This window comes from Dromiciops gliroides, chromosome X (genome assembly GCF_019393635.1).
Source record: "Dromiciops gliroides isolate mDroGli1 chromosome X, mDroGli1.pri, whole genome shotgun sequence".
Lineage (NCBI taxonomy): Eukaryota > Metazoa > Chordata > Mammalia > Microbiotheria > Microbiotheriidae > Dromiciops > Dromiciops gliroides.
Genome location: NC_057867.1, coordinates 71,258,415 through 71,284,216, shown reverse-complemented (window position 1 = coordinate 71,284,216; position 25,802 = coordinate 71,258,415). Strand labels below are relative to the sequence as shown.

The following is a 25,802-nucleotide window of genomic DNA, read 5'->3' as shown; positions in this document are numbered from 1 at the left end:
CTGCATCAGTAGCCATCTGAGTGTGGAGCTGAGAATATGGAGCTCTGGGTGTGTGTCTGGGGTGGGAGGCGAAGCTGCAATCTTTTCCCACAAATTGATGCCACTCATGTGAATCCAGGGTCATCTCTCACTCCTTCCACCCACATGAAATTCATTGTTGGCTGCTAATTCCAATAAAATCAACTGCCCTAGCCTGATCCACAGCAATCCAAATTAGTTTAATACCGTGTAATGGCATGTTCTTTTTGCACAATTTCTCCCAGATGCTTTTAAAAATCCTGCCTTCAAATCCTAGTCTTATGCTTCATCCTGATCCAAGGATGGGGCTAGTCTCTCAAAAGCAGAGACTTGGAGAGTTCAGACTCAGACATATGTTGCCAAGCTGAAATGGATTGGAGTGGGTTCTGAGTTTGTTATGTGAGGACCCCTCAAACACTCACATCCCAACCTCCCCATCCTGTGACTGACTCTTGTCCATATCCTCCCCAAGGTTTTCCCCCAGGGGTCTGCTCAGTGGGGTCTTCCTTGCTTTGTCCAGCAGAGCACTCTGGCTGTCTTCTTGTCAGTCATTCCTCAATCTAGCCACATGAGCAGCCCATGTTCTCTTTCTATCCAATAATTCGTTCATGAAATCCTCTACTTCTATTCTTCTTCAGCAGTCCTCACGGTTGATAGATTGTAGACTACTCCCTCTCAGCACATCCCAAATCGTTCACTATCATCTGTGTGATACTCATCTTTAGCTTTTCAGGAATGGTGCCGTTCCAGGTCTTGTTAACATCAGTAGAACGTCTGTATCAAAAAGATGGATCTTTGCTTTCACAGGAAGGTTGGGGGGTCAATTAAAATGCTTTGTCACTTCCTTAAAGGAAATCCACCTTGCTCCCTTTCTCTTTTATAACTCTGGGACCAATTGACAGTCTCTATAGGGCATTCATTTAGATGCATGCTGAAATCTGGCCTATGGACATTCTTCATGCATGTGACCCTTGCTTTTTTCTGAGGACTACCCTATTTAAATGTAGAGAAGGGTTTTGCCACTTAAAGACAGCTCCTCCATGATTATTGCTATTTTATCCCTGATAGCTCATGAAACATGGAAAGATTTCAATCTGCATTGGTAGAGACAAATATCAATGAAATCATGAATTCCTCAAAGTAAACTACTACAAAAGGTCAGTTAATAATTGAGCAAGGGAGAAACAGAAAGGATATGCTGATTTAAACTCCTATTTACACTTTGATTGTTAAGGTGAATCCCTTGTTTGTTTTATTGGACTAAGTTCTGAATTAATTAAAAGTAAATTAGTAAAAAAAAAAAAGTAAATTAGTACCCATCAATAAATAAAAATGAGCATGAATTTAACATTTTGCAGGGTACTTCCCTGTCAACATTTTTAGACGTGATTTCTGAAGATTTTTGCAATCAAGGTAAGCCAAAAAGATCATTATTTCTCCACAAAAGAAACATAAAGATAATAGAGCTCGCTAATTGTTTTTTCCCTGCTGAAGCTATTGGCCAGAATTTGGACTTCATACATAATGCATGAATGTACTTGGCTGTTGTTGCCATTAAGCCATTTTCAGTCATGTCTGACTCTTTGTGACCCCATTTGGGATTTTCTTGGCAGAGATACTGGAATGGTTTGCCATTTCCTTCCCTGGCTCATTTTATAGAGGAGGAAATTGAGGCAAACAAGGTTAAGTGACTTATCTAGGGTCATATATCTAATAAATGTCTGAGGCTGAATTTTAACTCAGGTCTTTCTGACTCCTGTGCCACCTAACTACCCTACTTGGAACCTTTTGCTATTTGTATTAGTAGTGACTGTAAGCTGGTAAATGCTGCACAAATCCTCAGGATGGTAAAAGGATGTGAGAGGCTCTCAATTAAAGGCTCAATGTATGTTTGTCCAAAAGAAGATAAGACTTGGAGGGGACGTATCTATTTCCAAGAATTGTCATATAGAAGCAGAATCAGATCTATTCTTCTTGACCACAGAGGGATAGAACTAGAATCATGGTGTGGGGGGGCAAACTAACTCACATGTGAGAGACTTAATGGAATAGCACCCAAATACCACTGCATATTCCTAAAGTATCCTACCTACCTTTTGGACCCACAGAAGTCTAAGTCTTTCCTTCATGATGCTACGACCTGCTACGTCTTTTCTAGCACAACATAGCTAGCCTAAGCATGTACCAGTGAGAGTGAAACCCTAGCCCTTTCCTTATAAGCTGCTGTCAATCCTTTCCTAAGGCCAATACTGAAAACCAGCATTGGCCTGCAAGCATGCCTTTGTTGACAGACTTATGGTCTATGCTAAGAAATTCCACTCTGACCTAGGCTGATGGCCAGTCACCTCTGGGTACAGGAGTATTTTTTTTCGGCAGGGCGATGAGGGTTAAGTGACTTGCCCAGGGTCACACAGGTAGTAAGTGTCAAGTGTCTGAGGCTGGATTTGAACTCAGGTCCTTCTGAATCCAGGGCCGGTGCTTTATTCACTGCACCACCTAGCTGCCCCCGAAGGAGTATTTACTGGGCTTCCTGACACCTCCTTTGAGAAGCACTCTGCCTCTGTTTGTAAAACCTCGCTTCTTCCTGGATGTTTCGTTTTATAGAATTCCTTTAAGGCGAACCAAATTGCATGTTTCTTTTGTAAAATCTGAGCTCAGCCCACAAGAAGGACAGAGAGTTAAGTTACATATATATATATATATTTCCTTCAAAATATTTTTTAATTAAGATAGCCCTTTGGTAAAGTTTTTGAATGTATGCAACAAGACTCAAATCTCTACAATTTGACTGTTGACATATTCAGAAAAAGAACAAGAAAGCAAGAATATGTTTCAACACACTACATTCATAATACTAAAATATATAAGCTAAGACTGACAGTTTTAGATGTTAAAGACTTAATTCAAATACTAAGATGGAACACCAGCCTTTCTAGGTATGAATGTGTATTAATCACTTAAGAGTCAGTGAAGTCTTTAACCTGAGGGGAAAGACACTCTAATGGATTTCAAGATTAAATGAATCAGTAGCAATGTCTACATGATATCAAACATCTGGAGGAAAACCAAAAACCACAGTCAAATATTTGTTATTTCACAAAGTAGATCCAAGATGAATTGTCTAACTATCTTGGGATAATTATCTCCAAAACGAAGTTCTCCTACAAAATTGCCAGTACATATACAGTAGGTGCTTAATAAATGCTTTCTGACTGACATGAATTTCAGTCTTAAGATGACAGTTTCTTTTGTAGTATTAACATTTCAGTTGGGGTTTGAATATACACAAATAAAAACTAACTAATACTATCTTAACTTTGGGAACCTTGACAAGTGAGGGTATAAATGGAGGTAAGCGAGTGAATAGAGCAATTTCCTTAAAGCAGAAGCCTAAAAGGAGCATGCCAGGATAGGGAGCAAGGTACAAATGGAGCTCCTGAAGCCCTATTCATGGTCTTTCTCTATTTTTAGCTCTCCCCATTTATTATTTCTCATATTCAAACAGGAAGTGGCAAAGTGGTCATTAGCATAGCTGCCTGGATCCCAGTGGTCAGGAAGGCTTTTGCTCCTTTGATGGACTACTTTGGTCAAATATATGTAATTTTTATGTTCTTTGGAGTATAATAATAGATTGGCCAATGTTTGGACTAGAATTGAACTTCCAAATTATTTAAATTCAATTCACCATTTATCAAGCCCCAACTTTGTATTTGGCATGAAGTTAGGCTCTGGGGTTACAAAGAGACACTAGACTCATGACACACCTGTGTACCCAATTAGTCAAGTCTACTTCAAAAGCAGATTATATAGGCAGGTATTAAAGCGGATATACCATATTTCACTGATACTGTTTTCATTTAACATATATGGAGACCATATTTATGGAACAGAAACATTTATGCAAAACTGGCCTAAATAGTTTTGAGGGGAGTTTTACATAAATAAACTTCCTGATTGGTCATATAGAGAAGAGGAAAACCGTTTTCGTTAAATAGTACAGCAAGGTTGGGGAAAATTAGCTTTAAATAGACACGATCAATTAAAAGCCAAAGTTCTCCTCACAGTCTGATCAGAGCAAAATGGTTATCAAAATTCCTACCCCCACAAAAGCCCTAAAATAAGACAGAACACTATGCAAAAGATAGTTCAGAATGTTTATGACTATAAATTACAACAAACTAGATTAGCCTTTCTTAAAATATGTTCCAGGGACCACTGGGGCTCCCTGAGACCCTTTCAAGGGGTTCATGAGATCAGAACTGTTTTAGATAATAATACTAAACTATTTTAATTTCTGAGACAGTAAAATATAATCCACATCATAAGCAACAGTTCTTTTGGTAGTTCCTCAATAATTTTTAAGAATGTAAAGGGATTCTGAGACCAAAAGTTTTGAGCACGGCTGAACTAAACTGGAAGTCAAGTGAAAGAGTCTTACAGATCATTGGAGGGTTCTATGCTGGTTTCTAAGTTCAGTACATCAAGAATACTCCAATTGCAGAAAGAACCCCCAAATTGGTGACTACACAGAAATACAATACAAATTAAACTTTTATCCCCAGATATTAGTGGTTCTTCCCACATTTCTAAATACATGAGTGAAAGGAAGTTTCTAGCCTGATATTTCTTTGTGGGAACATATTTCATCAATTCTTGCTCCATACATGGAAAAATCTTTATTATATTTCATCTCAGGATTCTTTTTCAAAACCACACATGGCTCCCCTCCCCAGTAACATTCTGGCACCTTCAATTGCCATTCTCCTTCATCCTGGGCAGAATTCATAGGCAAAAGGAAAAACAACCTTTATACAGAAGAAGTGACAATGAAACCTCATTAATCCCCCCTAGCACCAAGGTAACTATTATCAAAAGCTTACCTTCTTCATGGATATGCCTCCGTGACGGTCAGCAGCAGCAGAGCTAGCATATCTATGGAAAAAATAATTTTTTTAGGCTTAAGATAAATCAACTACCAGGCTAAAAAGTCAACACACAGTTGAAGAAGAACAAGAACATGTATGGTCAAATATGTTTGTAAACATCCTCAAAGGCATTATCAATGGAATACCTTAGGATCATGAGGGAGGTCAATGGAAGAATAACATAGCTCTGCATATGACACCTGCTTGGAAAGATCAGCCCTTTTATTTGCAGCTTACACAACACAAGAAATAGAAACATAAACAAGGCCACCTTCACTTTGCTGAATCACCACTGGACAAATTAAAGAAATATTAAATGTTGCAGCGAGTTGCCCTTAAAATAGATTGTATAGGTGTTTCATAGAAGTTTTTATTAAATTAGCCTTATACAAACTAGTAGAAATGGCTTCTAGTGATTTCCAAAGTGTCAAAATGAGTCTTCCTTAATATTTATTTTGATACTCTAGCCATTTGAAATTCAAAACAGAGTTCTACATTCTAGCTGCAATATACACATGCTGTCCTTAATACCTGGATCATTGGACAACATATACAATGTGTATCTCTAGCTACCCATACCTATGTCTCTATATGATTATATACTGATGTGGGGAAGGCTGTGTAGGGATAGGGGATAGGGACCGAACCAATGATTTTATGGCTATGGGAAACTCCATGGTGATGGACTTCCTTTACAAAAGCAGGATGGCATTTTCTTTGCATCTTAGAGTCTTGGAGAGTTTCCTAGAACACTGAGGGGTTAAGTGACTTACCTGGCTCAGGGTTATACATCCAGTAAGTGTCAGAGACTCTCTGTCTTCCTGGCTGTCTCTCTAGTCACTATACTGTGCTGAGTCTCAGTGTGTACATACATATGTCCATATATATGTCCATACACACATATACATATGCACATAAAAATACATACACATGCATAATATGCCAAATTGGGTTGCTACATCTATGAGTATGATGATTTTTGCAAAGTGTTTACTTGTAAACAGTGATCCAGGCCAGTTTAATTGTAAACAGGAACTCTGCCAAAATTGTCGGTAAAATAACCCATGAAAACAGTATTATTTCATATTGCACTGGAATTCTCAGTTTCTGAGTTATATAAAAAGGAAGAAAAGCAGTTTAAAAACAAATGATGGAAAAAAACAAAAAACAAATGACAGGGCAGCTAGGTGGCACAGTGGATAAAGCACCGGCCCTGGATTCAGGAGAACCTGAGTTCAAATCTGACCTCAGATACTTGACACTTACTAGCTGTGTGACCCTGGGTAAGTCACTTAACCCCAACTGCCTCACCCCCAAAAAAGACAATCAAGGAAACAAATTTTATTTCTATTTTTGCTTCCCACCTTCTACAATCAATTGGCCAGGCTATATGGCTGGTCACTAAATGATCAATCACATCTGAATCACCTTTGGTGCCTAATCTGTTGCTTGTGTTAAGGGCTAAAATTCTAGCTAGTCTGTCTAAAATATCTAATGAGTGGTCGCCAATAAATTATAAGCTTTAGCAAGAGTTAGACTTTTAAGCATTTATTAAGGAAAACAAGAATTTGGTAAAGAGAGAGAGAAAGGCCTAGATTTCTATCTATTAAAGGGAGAGCACATTTTTAGCTCCCTTCTCCGCCAGCGTCCCCAGGAAAGAGAGCGAGACTGAGCGCCAGTCTCTTCCTTCCTCCTCCCACTAGCCCGCGTCACTTCCTGACTCCTGGTCTTGCCCTCAAAGACCTTCCCTTCATGGGCAGAACTCCTCTACAGTAAGTATCCAGCAGGTGGCGTTATTCCAATCGTTACACTTGGTACTAAGGTGTCAATATGGCAGAAAGAAAATGAGCTCACAAATGCTTTAATACTCTAAAAATGATACTCCATGGGAAAATAACTAAGAAAACAAAAAAGGTCAATTGAATCAGTACAATTTGCAAAAAATCATGTTGCGGAGGGGTGGGTCCGCAATAATTTGTGATAAGTTCCTTATTATTTGAAGCAGTCTTTCAGCAGCAACTTGATGGCCATTTGCCAGGGAAAGTGCAGAGGGGATTCCTACTCAGGTACAGGTTGGACTCAATGGTCTCTGAAGTCCCATTCAAATCTGAGATGCTGTTGATTCATTTGAATTAATGACTAAGTGCTATATTGTAAAGGATTAAATTTTGCAAATTATGATACGATTAAGCTTTGACCAAGGAGACTGCAACAATTAAACACCCTCTATGGAATAATGCAAAATCCACTTGCAACATCGCTGGGCTGTATTCCAATGGCTATAAGTGCCTGATGGTGGTTCATGTGAACACCCTTTACACTCATCTGCATTAGTTAAAGGGTGGTATTTATAAAGCATTTGCAGGATTCTCAGTGGATTAAAACAGAAAATACAGCCTCAGGTGCAAGGAAACTGAATCGTGATGTGGTTACAAACATGAGTTGGTATGATATATCCGCAAGTGCTAGTCTGTGCAAAATACAGAGCTAAAGAGAAAATCAAATCATCAAGTAATCTAGAGCTACAGATTTTTTTGGACCACTCAGATATTTAAGTCCTTTTCTGGTGCTGGCCTGGCTATAGGGAAGAATTGGCAAGTCAGCCCTGGAAGTTCTACTCTGGAAATTCAGGGTTTACTTGAGGAGTTGATCCCCAAAGAGTCAAATAGTTCCTATTTTTGAAATCAGTTAAATATTTAAAACTGTACAACAAATGAAGAATGAAGATATGGAGGACAGGGATCATGGATTTATCATTAATTAGTACAGAGGAAAGAATGAAATATGATAGACTTAATTGAAAGTCAGACTTGCAGAATTAATTGAATCTGAGGATCGATTTTGAAAAAAGGTGATAGAAGGAGATTTTAGAACATCCTAGGTTCAAAGGGACCTGAGAGGCTACTTATTCTTCGTTTTACAGTTGAGGAAACCAAAGCCTACCTACGAACACCTTTAGAGGTGACAATGGTGATCTTGGGGAAGGGAGGAGTGGTATTGGTTAGAAACACTCTGTGTTGGGGGTGGCTAAGTGGGGCAGTGGATAGAGCACCGGCCCTGGATTCAGGAGTGAGTACTTGAGTTCAAATCCGGCCTCAGACACTTGACACTAGCTGTGTGACCCTGGGCAAGTCACTTAAGCCCCACTGCCCCACAAAAAAAAGAAAAAGAAAAAGAAACACTCTGTGTCATTAAGGGAACAAGCAGATGTTTCCCTAGAGCTCTGGAAACAACTTAAGAAGAAAGCAGGTCTGAGGCCTGCCATGGTTCTGACCTCCAAAAAGACTAGTACTGTCCTAAGATATCAACAAATGTGGTTATCCAAAGGCTAGCCTAGGACTTCTGGGTGCCTGGGCAACCAATAGCTTCCTGGACATACAGGCAAACTAACTGAGAGGTTGTCAGACTTTCAGATTTCCTTTTGTACGATGACAAAATATAGTGACTGTGAGAATACCTGGGCCTGAACTATAATTATATGGGGCACAACTTAATAAATGGAATCTGAGCTGCCAAAGTCAATATCAAATTAGATGAAAGAATAAAAAGGAGAAGGGCAGGATGCACAATTAAACAGCTTCAACCTGATCGATTGGAATAGTCTACTCAGATACAGATAAATGTACAAGCACCAAGACAGATCTTGAACATATTCTAAAACGGTTTAACCAATGTAAATCAATGGCCGTGGCAAAGAGGCCAAAAGAGCCTAGAAACCACAACCTCCTTGGCAAGCAGAATGAATAGGGGCAACACTAGTTTAGAATATAAACTAATTTGTAAAATCTTATAGAGAAGATTATGAATAGTATCCATCATAAAACAGTGAGAAACAGCAGTTTCAATTGACTAACAGCTTAGTGAAAGACCCAATTAAATCAGATCATAGTAAGTCAACAAACATTTATTAAACTTTTACATACAATACACATAATTCCTGCTCTCAAGGAGTTCATATTTTAATGGGGGAGACAGCATGAAAATATCTTTGTATATACAAGATAAATACATTGTAAATGGGAGGTGAGCCAAGAGGGAAGGTGCTGGCAATGGCAATACCAGGAAACACCTCCTACAGAAAATGGGATGTGCCAGCTCAATGGTCAACCAGTAGAGTTCATCCATCAATATAAATCACTTGGCAAGCCATTGAATATGGACAATGAACCTGGCCTAGAACTGAAGAGGAGGAAGAAGGTGATATAGTGGCCAGAGGTTTAATGACTGAAGATTTTTCTCTGAAACACAGGTCTAGCTTCTCAGAAACAATATTCTTGATCTGGTCATATATTGGGCTACACATAATATAATGCTATGGGCTCCAAAGAATTAATAAAAGCAATGGGGACAGGACTGATGGGCCTACTTCTGCTGCAGCACAAAACTAATAAAGAATTATACACCAGAAGTGGAGTTAAAGACATCCTCAAAGATATACAATAGGAAAAGGATGGGAGCCAGTCAGGTAGCAAAGGTGAGGGGCAAGAGATGCATAGCCTGTGTTTGCTTGAGTGACTACATAATGTCAAGAGATTTAGAGGAAGTCTGGCAGTCAAACTCTTGGCCAGGATCACACAGGTAGAGTAAAAGGGATAGATAGATGGAGCCCTGTAGAGGATTTAGGAGAGGACATGAACAGAGCCCCAGAGGATGAGCTGTAATGTGTACTGGTACAGAGAGTACGCACAACAATTCAATTTAAGGTCCACTGAAGTACTGAAGGTCCCTTCTAGCTTTAAATACTGTGATTCTAAACGTGCATTAAATTGATAGGAGGGTCCCAGGTGGCCTGAGAAGACTGGACACCTGGGGTCAGAGGGGCACTGAAAGTGGGGTGGGGAGGGCCCTCATGGGAAAAGTAAAAAGGAGGCTTTAAATACCAAATTTGTCTCCATTCTTTTGCCCAGAGATCAGCCTAGTGGAAAGGATAATGAACAGGTTTTACAGGGGGCATATAAGCAATAAAACCTAGTAAAGAGTTCACAAAATACCGCTGATGGGGTGAGAAAAATTATGCAAGATTCCCCCTGGAGCTGGTGAGAGTGAAAGAGTTAATGTGTGAAACTGAAATCAGTGCATCCCTAAGATAGGCTAATAAGGCTGCAAGAATCGGCCCAAATATTTAGGAAAGTTGCTAAGTGTAGCCGCTAAACCAATTCTTTCACATCTAAGCTTTCACCTGTGAAAATCTAGATTCAACTCAATTAGTTACAGCTATGTTTAGATGACTTTTTGGAAAGTTTCTAGCAGCAAAATAAAAATATGGCCAAATCGGTCTTCTTCTGTGAGGTTGTGAGGTATGGAAGGAAAAAAAAACCCAAAGAATTAGATATGGAATGGAAAAAACTGGGGTTCAGGCCTGGATCTATGACTTCCTGCAACTGTGTGATCTTAGGTGACCCCCAGTTTCTTCTTCTGTAAAATGAAAGGGTTAGATGACATTTCTAAGTGCCCTTCTTCCACCTCTAACTCCTGTGACTCATGACTTCTGCTTCTTCCAGAGTGGTTGTAACCCTGGGGAGCTTCAAGCATCTCTGTGAGTCAGTTAATTCATTTAACATTTCCAACCAGTCTCACAAGAAGGAGAAGATGATTGTCAAAATCCTCATCACAGAAGTTGGGCTCTCTGACTAACTTCACATTTATATCGATCTCTAGTTAACCCATGGCTTCTTGGTGGTGGAAGCAAAATTCAGTTAACTGGAAATGTTGGGGCTACATAACAGTAAGATTACATTATGGAATTTTTATAGAGGCACTGGCAGGGGAAATTGGGTGCTCTGAGACTTCTGTAAAGCCTCTTATCCTCTTCCACAGCTCTGTCCTACTTTAGCTCCTCAATGGAGAGCTAGAGAACCAGCCTCTCAAAGGACTTTGGGCCTCTAGTTTGATCCCTTATAGACAGCCTCTGTGGCATGGCAAACTTTCCTCTCCCTATCTCAACATGATTCTTTTGCAACACTACTGCAGTTCAAAGGACTTTTCTATACTTGGTCTAAGGCATAGATTCTTTTTTTTCATAAAAGTATTTTATTATTTTCCAGTTACATGTAGAGAGAGTTTTCAACATTTGTTTTTATAAGATTTCTAGTTTCAAATTTTTCTCCCTCTCTCCACCCTCCCCAAGACAGCAAGCAATCTGATATAGGTTATCTATGTACAATCACATTAAATATATTTCTGCATTAGTCATGGTGTGAAAGAAGAATGAGAGCAAAAGGGAAAAACCCCAAAAAACAAAAACAAAACCAATAGAAATAGTATGGCTTGATCTGCATCTAGATTCCACAGTTCTTTTTTTCTGGATTTGGAGAGCATTTTCCATCATGAGTCCTTTGGAACTACCTTGGACCATTGTATTGCTGAGAAGAGTCTATCACAGCTGATCAACACACAATGTTGTTGATACTGTGTACAATGTTCTCTAAGGCATATATTCTTTTTTTTTTTTTAGTGAGGCAAGTGGGGTTCAGTGACTTGCCCAGGGTCACACAGCTAGTAAGTGTTAAGTGTCTGAGGTCGGATTTGAACTCAGGTACTCCTGACTCCAGGGCCCGTGCTCTATCCACTGTGCCACCTAGCTGCCCCAAAGGCATATATTCTTAACCTGGAGTCCATGGATAGACTTCAAGGGGTCTATCATCTTGGATGGGAAAATAATTACATCCTTATTTTCATTGACCAGTAACTGAAATTTAGCATTTTTTCCCATTATTTAAAAATATGATTCTGAGAAGGTATCCATAAGCTTCATCAGACTGACTGGCAGATAAGTCTCTGATGCTAAATGGTTATAAAGCCCTGGTCTAATGAATTTTACTGATTGTCTGGGACTCTTCTTACTTGAAATAGGCTGGGATCTAATAAATCAAGGACCCCACCCTAATAACTAGAAAAAAGAGCAGATCCTAGAACTAAATTTGAAGTCCAGCTCTCACACTTAAGTAAATATTTTGGTGGGGACAATGTTCAGGGTAAAAACAGCCCTGGTCAAACCTCTTGGTAAGACTCTTAGAGCAACACTGAGTATTTCTCAATTTTTAGACTTGAGGGCACATTTCTAAATTTCACTTGGACCTACTAAATTACTAAGGTGATGAAAATCTTCCAGTCTGTTAACTGAAAATTCCCATTTACCTCAAGTGGTGAATTTTAATCATCTCACTAAAGGTCAATGTCCCACACACTGTGCTTTTCCGACTTTCACAAACCTCCTACTCTTCTGTGTCTGCATGATCAAGAATCCTGTATCCTTCTGTTCAGTCTTTCTTTCTAATATTGCACCTTCCTTTTTGACCTCAGATTTAGCGATCGGTATCCAAAGGCAACTGAGATTACCGAGCTGCTTCTTGGCTACACTAGAAGCTTCATTGCCCACACAGTGGCCTCTGTTAGAGGTTGTCTTGTTATTTGGGGGCACTGCTGACACAGTCATGTGTGACTTCTCCCAGATGGCAGACTAACTGCTTAAAATACTGTTGATGTCGGGGGCAGCTAGATGGTGCAGTGGATAAAGCACCAGTCCTGAATTCAGGAGGACCTGAGTTTAAATGTGACTTCAGAGACTTGACACTTACTAGCTGTGTGACCCTGGGCAAGTCACTTAACCCTCACTGCCCTGCAAAAAAAAATACTGTTGATGTGTTTAAAATTATACATAATGGTACAGTCGAAAGAGCACTGGCCCATGAGTTGTGAGACTTGGGTTTAAAGACCAGGAGAGAAAGGATCTATGCGGCCATGAGTAAGGAATGGCTAAATACTCTGAGGCTACTTCATTATCTGTGAAATAGGGATAATGACCCTTGTAGGACTTACCACCAAGTTACTCAATAATTCCAAGCAACAAACCCTCATTATTCCTCTATTAAATAAAGAGTAGCACTATGCTAGGTGCTGGGGACATAAAGACAACACCTGCAACAGTCCCTGCCCTAGAAGATCATACCTTGTATTGGGTGGGGGGTAGGGAGAGGAAAGGGCCCAAGAGAGAAAAATAGCAAACACAGGCAAGCAAATACTCATGAGGAAAGTATTTTAAATGCCTCAAAGGGCTCTAGAAATGGGGATCATTAGGATTCATAATTAAAAAATATCTTTATTGAGAACTTACCACATGTACCAAGCTGGGCTAGGACTGTGGGTGATAACAGAGGTGTGGGGTCCAAGGAATCAATGGTCTAGTTTGAACTAGGGTGAAACCATGTTGAGTTTGTACTTAAAACACAGTTATATTCTTTTTCCATTCATTTTAGGTCTAGTGTCTATTAACAAATTTTATCCTGGTATTGACTGAGATGCTGGTAACCACAAGTCCTTTCATAAAATAATCTATATTGGAGTGCACTTGATGAGTGTGAGCTCATGAGTCAACTTGACCAATAGGTTTACATTGACAGCCAATTTCCAACATCAAGCGATTAGGAATTCTTCTTGGAAGGGGGAAGGTGAAGAAGTAGCACAATAAGGTGGATAAAGGGTTAGAGATTTGGGGTGTGAGGGTATAGATTCCTATCCTGATCCTGCCACATACCTTAGGCAAGCGACTTAGCCACTCTGGCTAAACATTTCCTCTTTGGTAAAATGAAGGTATTGGACTCCATCTAATATCTTTAGGACTGAACTTGCAAATTGAATCCTTGAAAGTTACAGTAAATAGTCCAACATTAAATGTCAATCATAGGGGCAGCTAGATGGCGCAGTGGATAGAACACTGGCCCTGGATTCAGGAGTACCTGAGTTCAAATATGGCCTCAGACACTTAACACTTACTAGCTGTGTGACCCTGGGCAAGTCACTTAACCCCAATTGCCTCACTAAAAAAAAAAAAAAAGGAAAAAAAATATCAATCATGGGGCAGCTAGGTAGCACAGTGGATAAAACACTGGCCCTGGATTCAGGAGGACCTGAGTTCAAATCCAGCCTCAGACACTTGAATCTTACTAGCTGTGTGACCCTGGGCAAGTCACTTAACCCTCATTGCCTCGCAAAAGGAAAAAAAAATGTCAATCATGGCCCCTTTCATAGATGAGGTACTTAGTTCAATAGCAGCTCATGAATCAGAAAATGCAGGCCTTTAGATTACCTTTTAGATATATGAAATTAAACCAGTACTGAGTGAAGTAAATGATAACACTGGGTTAGGGAGATGTAAGGTCTGGAAAGAAAAAGTTGTTTGATTCTGTTCTTAGTAAGTCTACTATCGGTTCCAAGACAGACCTTCCTTTCCCCTGATGCTATAGAAATTCCAATACTGTTTTTTGTTACTTTGGCTGTCATTTTTAAGGAAAAAACATTCTTTTGCCATTTCAGGGAAGAGAGAAATTCACCTTCAATTTAATATCTTGCTACAGGTCACTCAGGTATCATTTTAGACATTGAAAACAGTCAAGGTCAGTTCAAAAGCATGGTGATATTTTGAAATGTCTTTGCTAACTTTGAAAGGTAGTGTTCTTCAGCTGTATGCCTTGTCCTTGATAAACAACTCTACTCAAATAGGTCTGTGCTCTTGAGAGGAAAGAAAGATTAAGGGAACTGACAGTGTCTTTTTTTTCTTTCAAGGTTGTCGAAGTTTGTCTTTGGGTACAGAAATAATCTGGTCTGGAATAACCTAACATCCTAGCTAACAAAACTTTTGCAAATACCCTTGATACTAAGATTTGGGTTTACTCATTATTTTTGCCCATGATTCAGTGATCATGTTTACTTAAAAGTTTTAACACATATGTCAATTCTTTAATCTTGCAACTTTTCCAAACACAAGGAAAAGTCCTCTTTTGCTCTCTACATCCTCTTCCAAGTCAAACATTGGTATTTTAAAATAATTTTTCATCATAGCAGCATAGAGAGTGGTCTTTTAATATGATTAGGTATCATCTCAAGGTGTCAAGAAATAATGTTTTATCTTTAATGTGGTTGGATTTTTTGCACCAATCCATGGTAATAAAATTTGATATTGCATGTTCAAAGGTGGGAATTGACTGAATCAGTCTCCGCAAGATGTTTTTTCTATTTTCTATTTTCGGAGGTAATTGAACAGTCTTTTTTTCTGGTGTGTTTCTTTACCAGGGATAATTTTTGCTTGTCTGGATGCTTGTATATATCTGCTTCATTACTATACCTAGTATGATTATTGAGGTGGAGACCTGTATGGACTAGTATCTGCAGTTTGCTTAGAGTATACTATGATAGTTCATAAGTGTTCATATTTTTTTTATTTTTCCTTTTAAGCAGATCTAGGCTGCTTGCTTTATTTGTGACATGAGTCCAGACAGTTTGTCTGGGTTACTTGTAAATTATAGGTCTGTAGAAGAAGATTTGCTTGCTGGTCTAGATATCCCCAGTAGTTAACCCTAAGTGCTTTGTAACTTCTTGGGAGTCTCACACCTCTTTGACAGCTTTGTTTTCCTTCTAAATTAATCTATTCATCCTCTTAAACAGAAAATGAGAAACTCCATTTGGCCAGATGTGGAGGAGCACACTTGTAATCCCAGCTTCGAGGGAGGCTGAGGTTGGTGGACACCTTGAGCACAGGACTTCTGAGCTATAGTGAGGATAAAGCTGATAGGGTATGGTACAGACATGGTGAGCCCAAGGCGCAAGAGACCACTAGGCTGCTGCACTGGATGGGATGTGGAGACCGTTTGGCTTGCCCTTGTAGTAGCAGGAATTTACTGGGGCAATTGCAAGTGCCATATATCATAGGGACCCGAAGGAAGTTTGCCTGGACCTCCAAGGGGATTACTTATGGAGAAATTTTGGTGTGCCCCATGGAGAAGAGGAACACCTAGAAATTTGGGTTGGATGCTTTTATGTGCTAAGTGACTCAGAAGAATTTTAAGCCAGGACAGTTTGGTTTTTCACCTGAAGGGCGAGGGGATGACTTTCAGTGAGCCACATATCTCTAATCCCTTGAGAAAGGACCCCACATACTATGCGCCCTGCCAGACTGTCCTTCGGAGAATGGAAATTTGATTGTTTTTCTCTCTTTTCTTTTTCTCTTCTTTATTGGCTTTGAATGGGAAAAGCCCCTTTATCAGCACCAAGACAGGCAGGAACCTATTAAAAATTTGGAAAATGATATTGATTAAACTGTATCTCCATGTATTTGGAAGTATGTCCATTACAGAACCAAGCCTCAGCAAGTCACTATTCAAGAATTAGAACTATGGAATTTTCCGAACACACTCTGAGGACTCAGCCAGACAGCACAAGTTGTGGTTGGGAGTCTGTGCTACAATAGGACAAGCTGTTAACATAAAAATAGAAGAACGACCCTGGAGATGTCTAGTGGAGAAGGCTTGAGAATCATAGCCATCTAATCAGTTATCCTATGTGACTTCCAGTGTGGACCCCTGGCTTGCCCTGAAGCTTCCCATCAAATTGATGTCATACTATATGACTTAGTCTCCCAACGTGGCCATCTTTAATGTAGATTTCTACTGTCCCTATCAGCAAATGCTTTCTCATCGTGCTGCCAAGGTAGCAGAAATCATTCCACCAGCAAGTATTTATTGAGATTCTATGCTTTGCTCAACTCTATGTGGCAATTAAAAGAACAAGAAGATACTGTTGCTGGCTGTTGTGAGGGAGCTTAAGTTCTACTTGAACAGACAAACCCAATGTATACCCCACAGTCAGCTAATACTTTGGTGCTAAACTGTGGGCTCTGAATGGAAGAGGGGGCTGGATTGACCCCACACTTCTCCCTGAAACAAAGGCCCACCTTTCTAAGACCCACATTTTTCTAGCAATACCCTGTAGCTGACAGTCATGAAGTAGTCCAAAAGAATTAAAATGATAAGAAGTAGTCCAAAGAATTAAAATTGAGGATCATGTAATGGGCAATGACACTGTAACATGGATAGCCCACATGCTCCATTAGTATCTATCCAATGACAAGAGAACTAGGAGAAGGCCCCAGAATCTATGGGGGATTTGTGGTATGACACAGATAAAAGTGACACCAGATAAGGGTTGGATATTGTAATGGTGGGAAATGGGGTACGGGTTGGGGTTCTTAGGAATTCCTCTTTAAAGAATTACACCCTCTTGCATACAAAACTTAGTTAGAATAAGGTGATAGTTTATTTAGGAGCAAGGGAAGGGAAGGGTGGGGGGAGGGAAACCATGAAAGAAATCCTTGGACTTTTCATGGGGAGACTGGCATAAAGCACATGGCTCAGAGGTACCAAATCTCCTCGAACAGGAGACTGGAAGGTACTTTTATAGAGGACTGATGGGGATGGACCATCTGCCCATAAAAAGTTCCTTTAGTGAGAGAGGACCATCCCCCACTGGTGGTAGCTGGGGGAATTGGGTGAGGCGTGGAGGAACATTCCCCACCGGTAGTGACTAGAGGAATTGGGTGAGGGGTGGCTACATCAGAACACAAAGGCCGCAGCCACACCCAAATTGATCTCCCCGGGGTAAGGGAGACTAGAATGAAGGGTAGGAATCCCAAACTAGCTCAGTCCAATTTGGTTCAGCTTATCTCTCTAGGCGTTATCTGTCCTCTGGTTTAGTTTCTCAAGGAGAAGCTTCCTTGATGTGCCCCAGAGAACTTCTGGGGTGCTCTGCATCCCATGACAATATGGAAAGCCTTTACTATCCCCACTGACAACATCATATAATTTGTCAAAATAATGGTGTAAACTATGAGGCAGTGACTCTTCAGTGCAATAAGAGTTGAGGAGCAAGTGGGGATCGAAAGAGTTTGGGAATTATAGCTTTGTGTAGAAGCTAGAAAGTAGGCATGATTTTGACAAGTAGAGGGAGGAGTAGGCATTTAGTGTGAGCAAAGGTGTGAGCTAGGAAGGAAGATAAACAGATCTGTGTTATTGGAACGGAGGCTATGTGTTGGGAAAGAGAAAGAAACACATTTTTATAGGTAGAAAGAGACCAACCAGAGTACAGATGGCCTTGAAAGCCAGGCAGAGGAGCTTGATAGAGGGCAAGCGATACATTTGATGACCAACTCTCCAAGTTCCTCAAAATCCTTAAGCACTAGCAGGAAAGCAGCCAGAGTCCTTTGCAAGTTACTGTAAAATCTGGGGATTGTGGTTTGAAATCAGGCCATGGGGCAGAGCCTCAGAAGTGGCCAATTCTCAAGCAGTGCTGGACAGAGAGAGCACTTGAGCCTCCCAGCTCCACTCATTAATCTACTTTGGGGGCTGGCCACCATCAGGCAACCTGGTCTTTGGCAGCTCTTAGGAAAGGCCCCAAGGCTAGGGAGGCTCATCAGGGCTGTATTCTGCCAAGGCTGGGGGTCAGCTCCAAACTGAAGACACTCCATTGGACCCTCTCCTCATCTTGAAAAGATGGAAACAAAGCTGCATTCAAAGTATATAAAATATGTCCTCAGACTTGCTATCAAAGAGTTTGTGCATGTTCGCCCAATTGAAATAACAAGTTCATTTTATCCCCAGGAAAAGAATGATCATTACCATAATTGTAATGGAAAATTGTTTCCATTACATTGTCCCATCACAGAATACACTAATAGTTTTGCATAAGTGACGTTTGTTTGTTAATGCAGAAGATACACTGAAATTCATATTAGAAGAAACACACAAATTGGGTGGCAGAAAAGAACAAGGAGAGACACAGTCTTGTTCAAGAAGCTATAAAAATAAAAGGGCAGGAAAGAAACCCTGCTGTTAAGTTAATAAAAGAACAAAGAAATGTAGTTTGAGCATTTAAACTTGTTTCACCATGAGTAACTTTGCTCTGCCTAAGACCAAGTTTACCTGAGAAGATTCTGTGGCAACTCACACTCTCAAAATTGGTTTCTCTTTGCCAGAAAATCCCCTCTTGTGTTCCAAGAAGATTATAACTACCCCTTCTCAATGAGCTTGAGGAGAATCCATTTTGCCACCCTAGATCTTAGCTGTGTCCCATATTTCAGCTTAGTGACATGGAAGCACTTGATACTAAGTGTTTGGGTTTTTTTTTCTTGCCTCAGTGGAACCTGGACGGAATCAGCACTATGCAAAAACGAACTGGCAACAAATGAGATTTTTGTGAAGGACTGCAGAGGCAGCTTTGTTGCTTGGAATAAAATAGATGAACTATGATCTCAGATGAAGACTATTGCCCGAATTGGAAAGAATCTATATCACAGTAGGTCCTTGCTACCTCTTGGACCTTGACTGTGACAACAGAACCGCATTCCCCCTGAATATAGTACTATAAAATAGATGAATATCATTTTGGAATATAGTTCTATCATTTCCAAATGCTGTTTGTAAGAAATCATTTCTATTATATGAATTTTCTACCTCTCATCCAACATGGAGTCAGTTAGAAAGGCAGATTGAATTTATTTTCATCTCTTTTAAAGCTATTCCTTTTGACCAAGATAAAGTTCAAGAAAACATAAAAAGTAGACTCTTTTCAAATTCTCCAGTGCAATACCTATATGAAATCTTTAGGCTTATACCAGGTGACATGAATGATCTTTTAACTAAAAAATACACGGCACCTTTAAGCAAACAAATTCAATTCCTCTGAGAACGTGAGCCATTCACTCATGTGATAGTATAACAGAGACTGGAGTAATTACACAAAAAGATCATGCATAATTTACCTGTCAGAATCTCCACGGATGTTGACTCCACCTCTCTGCAAGAAAGAAAGAGAAATTCAAGGTTAGTATTCAAGCTACCAGGCAGACCAAGATGAGAAGCCTTCACTTCCTGACCAATATGAGGAAGCTAATGAGAGACAGGAAAGTGAGGTCATCAAAAAGAGCCTTGAATTTTACTCTGAGGGAACTAACACAAAACCCTCATAATATTAATTGAAGAACAAATGAGTTCTCAGAAGAGGGTACTAGTTAAAGTAAACTTCTATAATTCTCAAAAAATATTAAAAAGCTGAACACAATTGAAATGAAATAGTTAGATAAGCTTCTGATGAAACCATGACATTTGATTTAAATGCTACTAAGAGACTTTCAAATGCTACCTCTATTTCCATTTATTTGTGGAGAACACATAATTCCTCAAAAGATTGTTTTTACCATAAGCAAATTGTTGACAAGTGTACATGAATTTTGATACAATTTAAACAATCCACAGATATACATTTTTGTTGTTGCAAACTATCATTGGCTTGGGACTTGGTGATACCAAAGTCTTTGTCTAGATGACAACAAAAGGCCCAGACAAAACAGGAAAAAGTCACTCCATCATGCAATATTTTGTTTCCATGAAGCCAAGAGTCCAGGCATTTGGAAACACATAAATGATGGAAGAAAAAATTTACTTGCAATCCCAATATTTTAGTTTCACATGGATATCACCAAGGTCAACCAAACTGACAGTTCTATTTGTTATCTACAAACTATGTTACAAAGCACACAAATTTAAAGCAAATGCATGGATGGACAATTCTTGTGGAAAATACTCATTTTTTAAAAAAAGGTGGGGTTGGCTATCTATTCTTTTAGGATATGAATATCAAGTTTCAAAAAGACTTCATAATATAAGAAGTCATGTGAAACTAAGCAGCAATAATTTTGATCTTTCCAGAACTCCTCTGATTTATTTTTAGATACCACAAGGAACTTATGAATGTAACAATGGAAGCCACAGTTTGCAAAATCATCATGCATTTAGCTTTTGGGATAGCTGTAAAATGTAGTTGAAATCAACTTTATAGGTATTCTCTCTTCCCTTATTTATACAAACTCCAAGGCTTCTTATTTGGCAGAGAATAACTCAGTTGGGATTTCTCATAGCTAAGGGTCTTTTCCTTTTCTATATGCTAGTATCACTTGACTTGTTGAAAAAAAACCACACCTATTTTTGTCAAGTCCAAAGCAAAAAGATGAGGGAATGCCTTAATACTAAAAAGCCTCACTTAGCACAATATTTGATTTCCCATTGAGACAATGGACAGATATCTTCAAAAACTTCAGAAAAATTAAGACTTTTTGAGACAAAGTTTTCTGGTTTGAACCTAAGCCTATAAATTTAACAAATTCCAAATGGCAGAACTATTAGCATACCAAGTCATGCTGCTTTTGGATTACTTTAGACATTTTTCATTACACATTGATTCGAAGTCAAAACCTGACAAACAGTGAATAGGAAATGTTAGTTTTAGTCTAAGAGGTTTTCCACAGACTATATTTAAGTATTAGAAATAATGAACCATTGGAACAATCCACACTGCATGCTCTACATCCGGCTGAAAGAAAATCTGGGGAGGGGGAGTGGTGGAAATAAATGCTATTCCAGGTGATCTCTACATATTAATTGACTAATCATTTATTTTGTGTACCCAGCTGGAATCCATCCCCTTTCTCCTCACTTTTCTTCCCCCCAATGCCAAAGAACATTGGCTGCTCAGAAGGGATCCAGGATAGCAATAGGCTGAGATGAAATTTTCCATTACAATGGCCCAGCAAGTTATTGCTGCCAAGCACATGAATTTATATGATAAGCCTATTGACTATCTACTGCAAGCCATTCTGCTGGGTGCTATGAGTTGGGGTGTAAGTAGTGGAGAGTTGTATTGGACATAGTTCCTGCCTTCCAGTAGCTTATAATCTAGGTGGGGAAATAAACTATGTATGCAAATAATTAACACCTCAGGCAGTATGTACCATGAGTAGGAGAGAGAGGAAATGCAAAATGGTGCATTAGTGACAGTGTCAGATTTGGCGGCAGAGAAACTAGATTTGCATCCCAAGTCACTTACATGCTACCTGTGTGATCTTAGGCAAGTTCCTGAACTTCTCTAGGTCTCAGTTTCATAATTTATAAAAGAATTAGCTTGGATGGCTTCCAAGGTCACTTCCAGGTTTAAGTCTATGAGCTTGAGTTCAGAGGAGTGAGTGATCACTTTTGGCCAGAGTAATCAGGGAAGTCTTCCTGCAGGAGGCAATTTTTGAGACAAGCTTTGAATGATGGGGAGGATTTTGATAGGAAGGAGTGGGAAGGAAGAATGTCATCCAAGGAGAATGCCTGATGACCATGATGCCTTGAATTCAAGCACTAAAAACAATCTCTCTTTCCTGTCAAGTTCCTTGTACATGAATGCACTTGGATTTCACGTGTATGAATTACAAGTTCAGGAATATGTCTTAGACATCTAGGATGACTCAGTGGCTACTAAGAACTCTTAGTACAGGGGGAATCTAATATATGACCAAATAAAATATTCAGACATACTGAAGGAATACAATGTTTAAATCATATGGGCCTTCATTATTGTCTAAAAACTGGTACTTTCATAGTGTTTTTCCTTAAAATCTGAAATATCTTGAGGATTTGGTCCCCTGCTTAAGGTCTGGTATCTATTCTGATTGCCTATAGGGAAAAATTAGGAGTCTGCAACACTGGCATTGGCCAAGGGAGAAGATCTGTGTAGGGTACCAAGACAAGACTATCTCTGCTTTTGCTCCTTTCTTTTGCATCCTCAGTCACTGATAGGGTTGGAGGAAGAAAAGCAGAGAGAGGGAGAAAGGGAGAGAAAAAGGAGAAAAGGAAGGAGAGAGAAGGAGGAGAATGAGAGAGGGAATCAGAGAGTGGGGGAGAAGGAGGATAGATCAGCTCCTTGTTAAAGCCCTTATTTTTAATTCTATTTTTTAAAATATTCCACTGCAGAGGCATTCCATTTGGCAAAACAACTTGGCAAATGAGTAACTTGATCGGTGCCTTTGTGCAATATGTGTATTTTCAAAGGTCATATTAGTCACTCAAGAAAATTATATCTTAAATTTTATATGCCTCATTTTTTAATGGATTGATTTGAAAAGCTAACCATTATTAGTTACTCATACAGAAATGAGTAAAGTAGTGGAGGAGCCAGTTACTGTGTGGGAATAATGAGCTTCTTTGTACATTTGGATACATTCTAGAACATTCTAGTTTGGGGTCAAGCTGAAATAGAAACAGATCTCTATAGGCCACATATTGACTTAGAAAACCACAAATTAACATCATCTCCATTGCTTTGTATTTATTTATTTTATTAAATATTTCCCAGTTACATTTTAATCTGATTCAGGCCTTACTTGGAAGTGTTGTGGGTCACATGCAGCCTGCAGGCTATATGTTTGACACCTTTGTGTCACCATCCAACATTAGGTTCAATTCCAGAACCATTTATTGGGTAGCTATGTGCACAATGCACACTGTTTGACAACATTTTCCTGTTAACAGTACGGTGATGTTTCAGCACAAATCATGGGAAGACATACAAATGGGAGTTCTTCCATAAACCACTTTGACACAATAGCACAAAATTGTATTGTTTTCCTTACCTTTTCAGCTATTCTCAGTACAAAGATAGCATAAAAAATAGGAACTAGTCATAAGTGCTAGATGATTTAAGGTAAAGAGCACCAGATGGGGTCCTGGGCTCTGGTTCCAACTCTATAACTTATTACTATGTGACCACACCAGGTGAGTGACTGTCTCTCTAGGTCTGTTGCCTCCAATGGAAGATGAGGCGAGTAGTTAGACTAAAAGATCTCTAAGTTTACTTCTGCCTCTAATACTCTGAGAGTCTAGAAACATATGGCAGGACTCGACACAGCCATAGACTGAATTTTAAGGAAGCCCAACCACTGAAGGATGAAAAGGAGGCCTCTTGGCCCCATTGCATTTTTCAGTCCTCTTCTGTCAAATGTTTGATTAATTTTTGTTACCTAGAATCATTCATACATAAGACAAGCTAATTCCAAAGGCATCTAGCATGAAACCTTCAGCTAGACATGATATGAGAGGTCAATCTATAATACAGACTTTCCTGTTGAAATGTGATACATGGTAAAGCCTTGATAAACTGGCATAGTTGTGGAGCGATTAGTTCTGGGTATGAGAAAATTCTGGAGAACGAAGAGTTCACCCTTTAGGAATTAGAATTACAAAGTGTGGTGAAACCTTTCTTCTCCAACCTCAAGATATAGAGAGTAGAGGTGGCATGTACCTATATCTTGGAAAGCTACTGAAATACAAGGGACTCTTTGCTCCCCAAGGGGCAGCTAGATGGCACAGTGGATAGCACACTGCACTTGGAATCAGGAAAACTCATCTTCCAGAGTTCAAATCTGGCCTCAGACACTTCCTAGCTGTGTGACCCTGGGCGAGTCATTTCACCCTATTTGTCTCAGTTTCCTCATCTGTAAAATGAACTGGAGAAGGAAATGCCAAACTCCTATAGGATCTTTGCTCAGAACACTCCAACTGGGGTCATGGAGAATTGGACATGACTGAAATGACTCAACAACAACAACTTGGTTCCCTAGGAAGCTAACACCAAGCCATATTAGCTTGCCTCTCTTTTCTGGCTGCCATCTTTCTCTGATGTTGTTGCCATTGCTGTGCCCTCTTCTTCTCCCATCCCTTGTCTCCCTTTAGGTTATGCTTCATGTCCTTTCTACTATGCTCTTTGGTTCTCATATAGAGTAGCTCACCTCTTACAGACATTCCCACTCAATAAGAGCACCCCTTTTTCTGTCAACAACTTACATATTCATAACATATTGGGTGAATCTTCTGGTCTTTCCTTATTCTCAGCTCTTTCCATCACTGCTTTCTGCTATGTTCTTTCAAGGAAAGGACTACTTTTTGCTATTGGTTTTTGTAAACTCAGAGCCTAGCACAGGGACTTTAACACAGCAGGAACTTAATAAATGCACATTTAGTTGAAGTTAATCTAAGCAGAGTTGCTCTATCATTTTTTTGTCCAGATGCAGCATTTTGGGCATATATGAGGACTCCAGAAGGCTGGTCTCCAGGTAAATCCAATTTTGCCATATGTGCCACAGAGCAATACAAAGCCTCATAACTCTTATCCACATTTGGTGGGGGTGAAAGCCAAAATAGATAGGATGCAGACAATTTTTCTCAAATTTATTGAATGGGCAAGATTCCTGACCTTTAAAATGTCATTAGGGTTCATAGAACAGGTTCACTTTTCGCCTCCATTTCCTTTGATTATTTTTAATGTTTTATATTGATGTTCTTTTCTTCTGAAACCGCTATCATTTCCCACTGACTTCAACAAAACCTTGCCTTCTAACAAATACAGTCAAGCAAAACAATTCAACGTATTATGTCTGCAAATGAATGTTGCATTCAGCACTTATTGTCCACCACCTGTCTCCCAAGAGGCAGAAGTCATTTTTCACCATCCACTTTCTAATCTCATGATTTGTTACTGCATTGATCAGAGTTCTGAAGTCTTACACGTTGTTTTCCTTTCTTTGATCACTTTTATACATTTTTAAGGGCACCTCACATGTGAACATCCTCTATGACTAAACAAGAAGTGACATTTATAGCAGAACACATTACATTAAAGTTACTTTCTTAGACAGTCAAACCCTGGAAAGTCAGAGACACAAAGGGTAACTATACTAATTGTTTATGTACAGGAGAAAGGGACAGTCAAGATTATTATTGCTTGTAGAGAAAGACAACCTTGGCCCATGTCTTTCATAAAATCAGTTTGTTGTATCTTCTTCATGAAGAAGAGTATACTTTCAAATCACTCACCCCTATTGTTTTTATAAAAAATTTAAAAATAGATGTCAAGGACAAAAACAATAACTGAAATGTTTAATGATGCTTTATAGACCAACGTTTGAATGTGGCCCATTGAGTGTCTTTTTTTTCTAGCTTACATTGCCTCTGCTATCAGCATCTGTTTCTCACCTTCCCTGTTGTCACTATGAAGATATTTATTTCTATTGAATTTCATCAGATTGGATTTGGCTCAGTGTTCCAGCCTGTCAAGATCTTTTTGAATCCTGATTCTGTTGTCCAGTGATGTTACTTATCCTTTCCAGCTTTATGTCATCAGAAAATATGATAGGTATGCCATCAATGCTTTTATTCAGTT

At 39.4% G+C, this 25,802-nt stretch overlaps 1 protein-coding gene across 1 annotated transcript in view; it reads right to left on the bottom strand.

Moving 5' to 3' along the window:
- The window catches only part of LOC122733284 (connector enhancer of kinase suppressor of ras 2-like), a 565,211-nt gene that overhangs the window by 84,922 nt on the left and 454,487 nt on the right, over positions 1–25,802 (bottom strand). Inside the window, exons 14-15 of the mRNA XM_043973567.1 lie at positions 19,531–19,565; positions 4,899–4,950 (exon numbers count right to left, since the gene is read on the bottom strand). Coding sequence (XP_043829502.1) covers positions 4,899–4,950; positions 19,531–19,565 — 87 coding nt within the window. The remainder of the gene's footprint in view (positions 1–4,898; positions 4,951–19,530; positions 19,566–25,802) is intronic.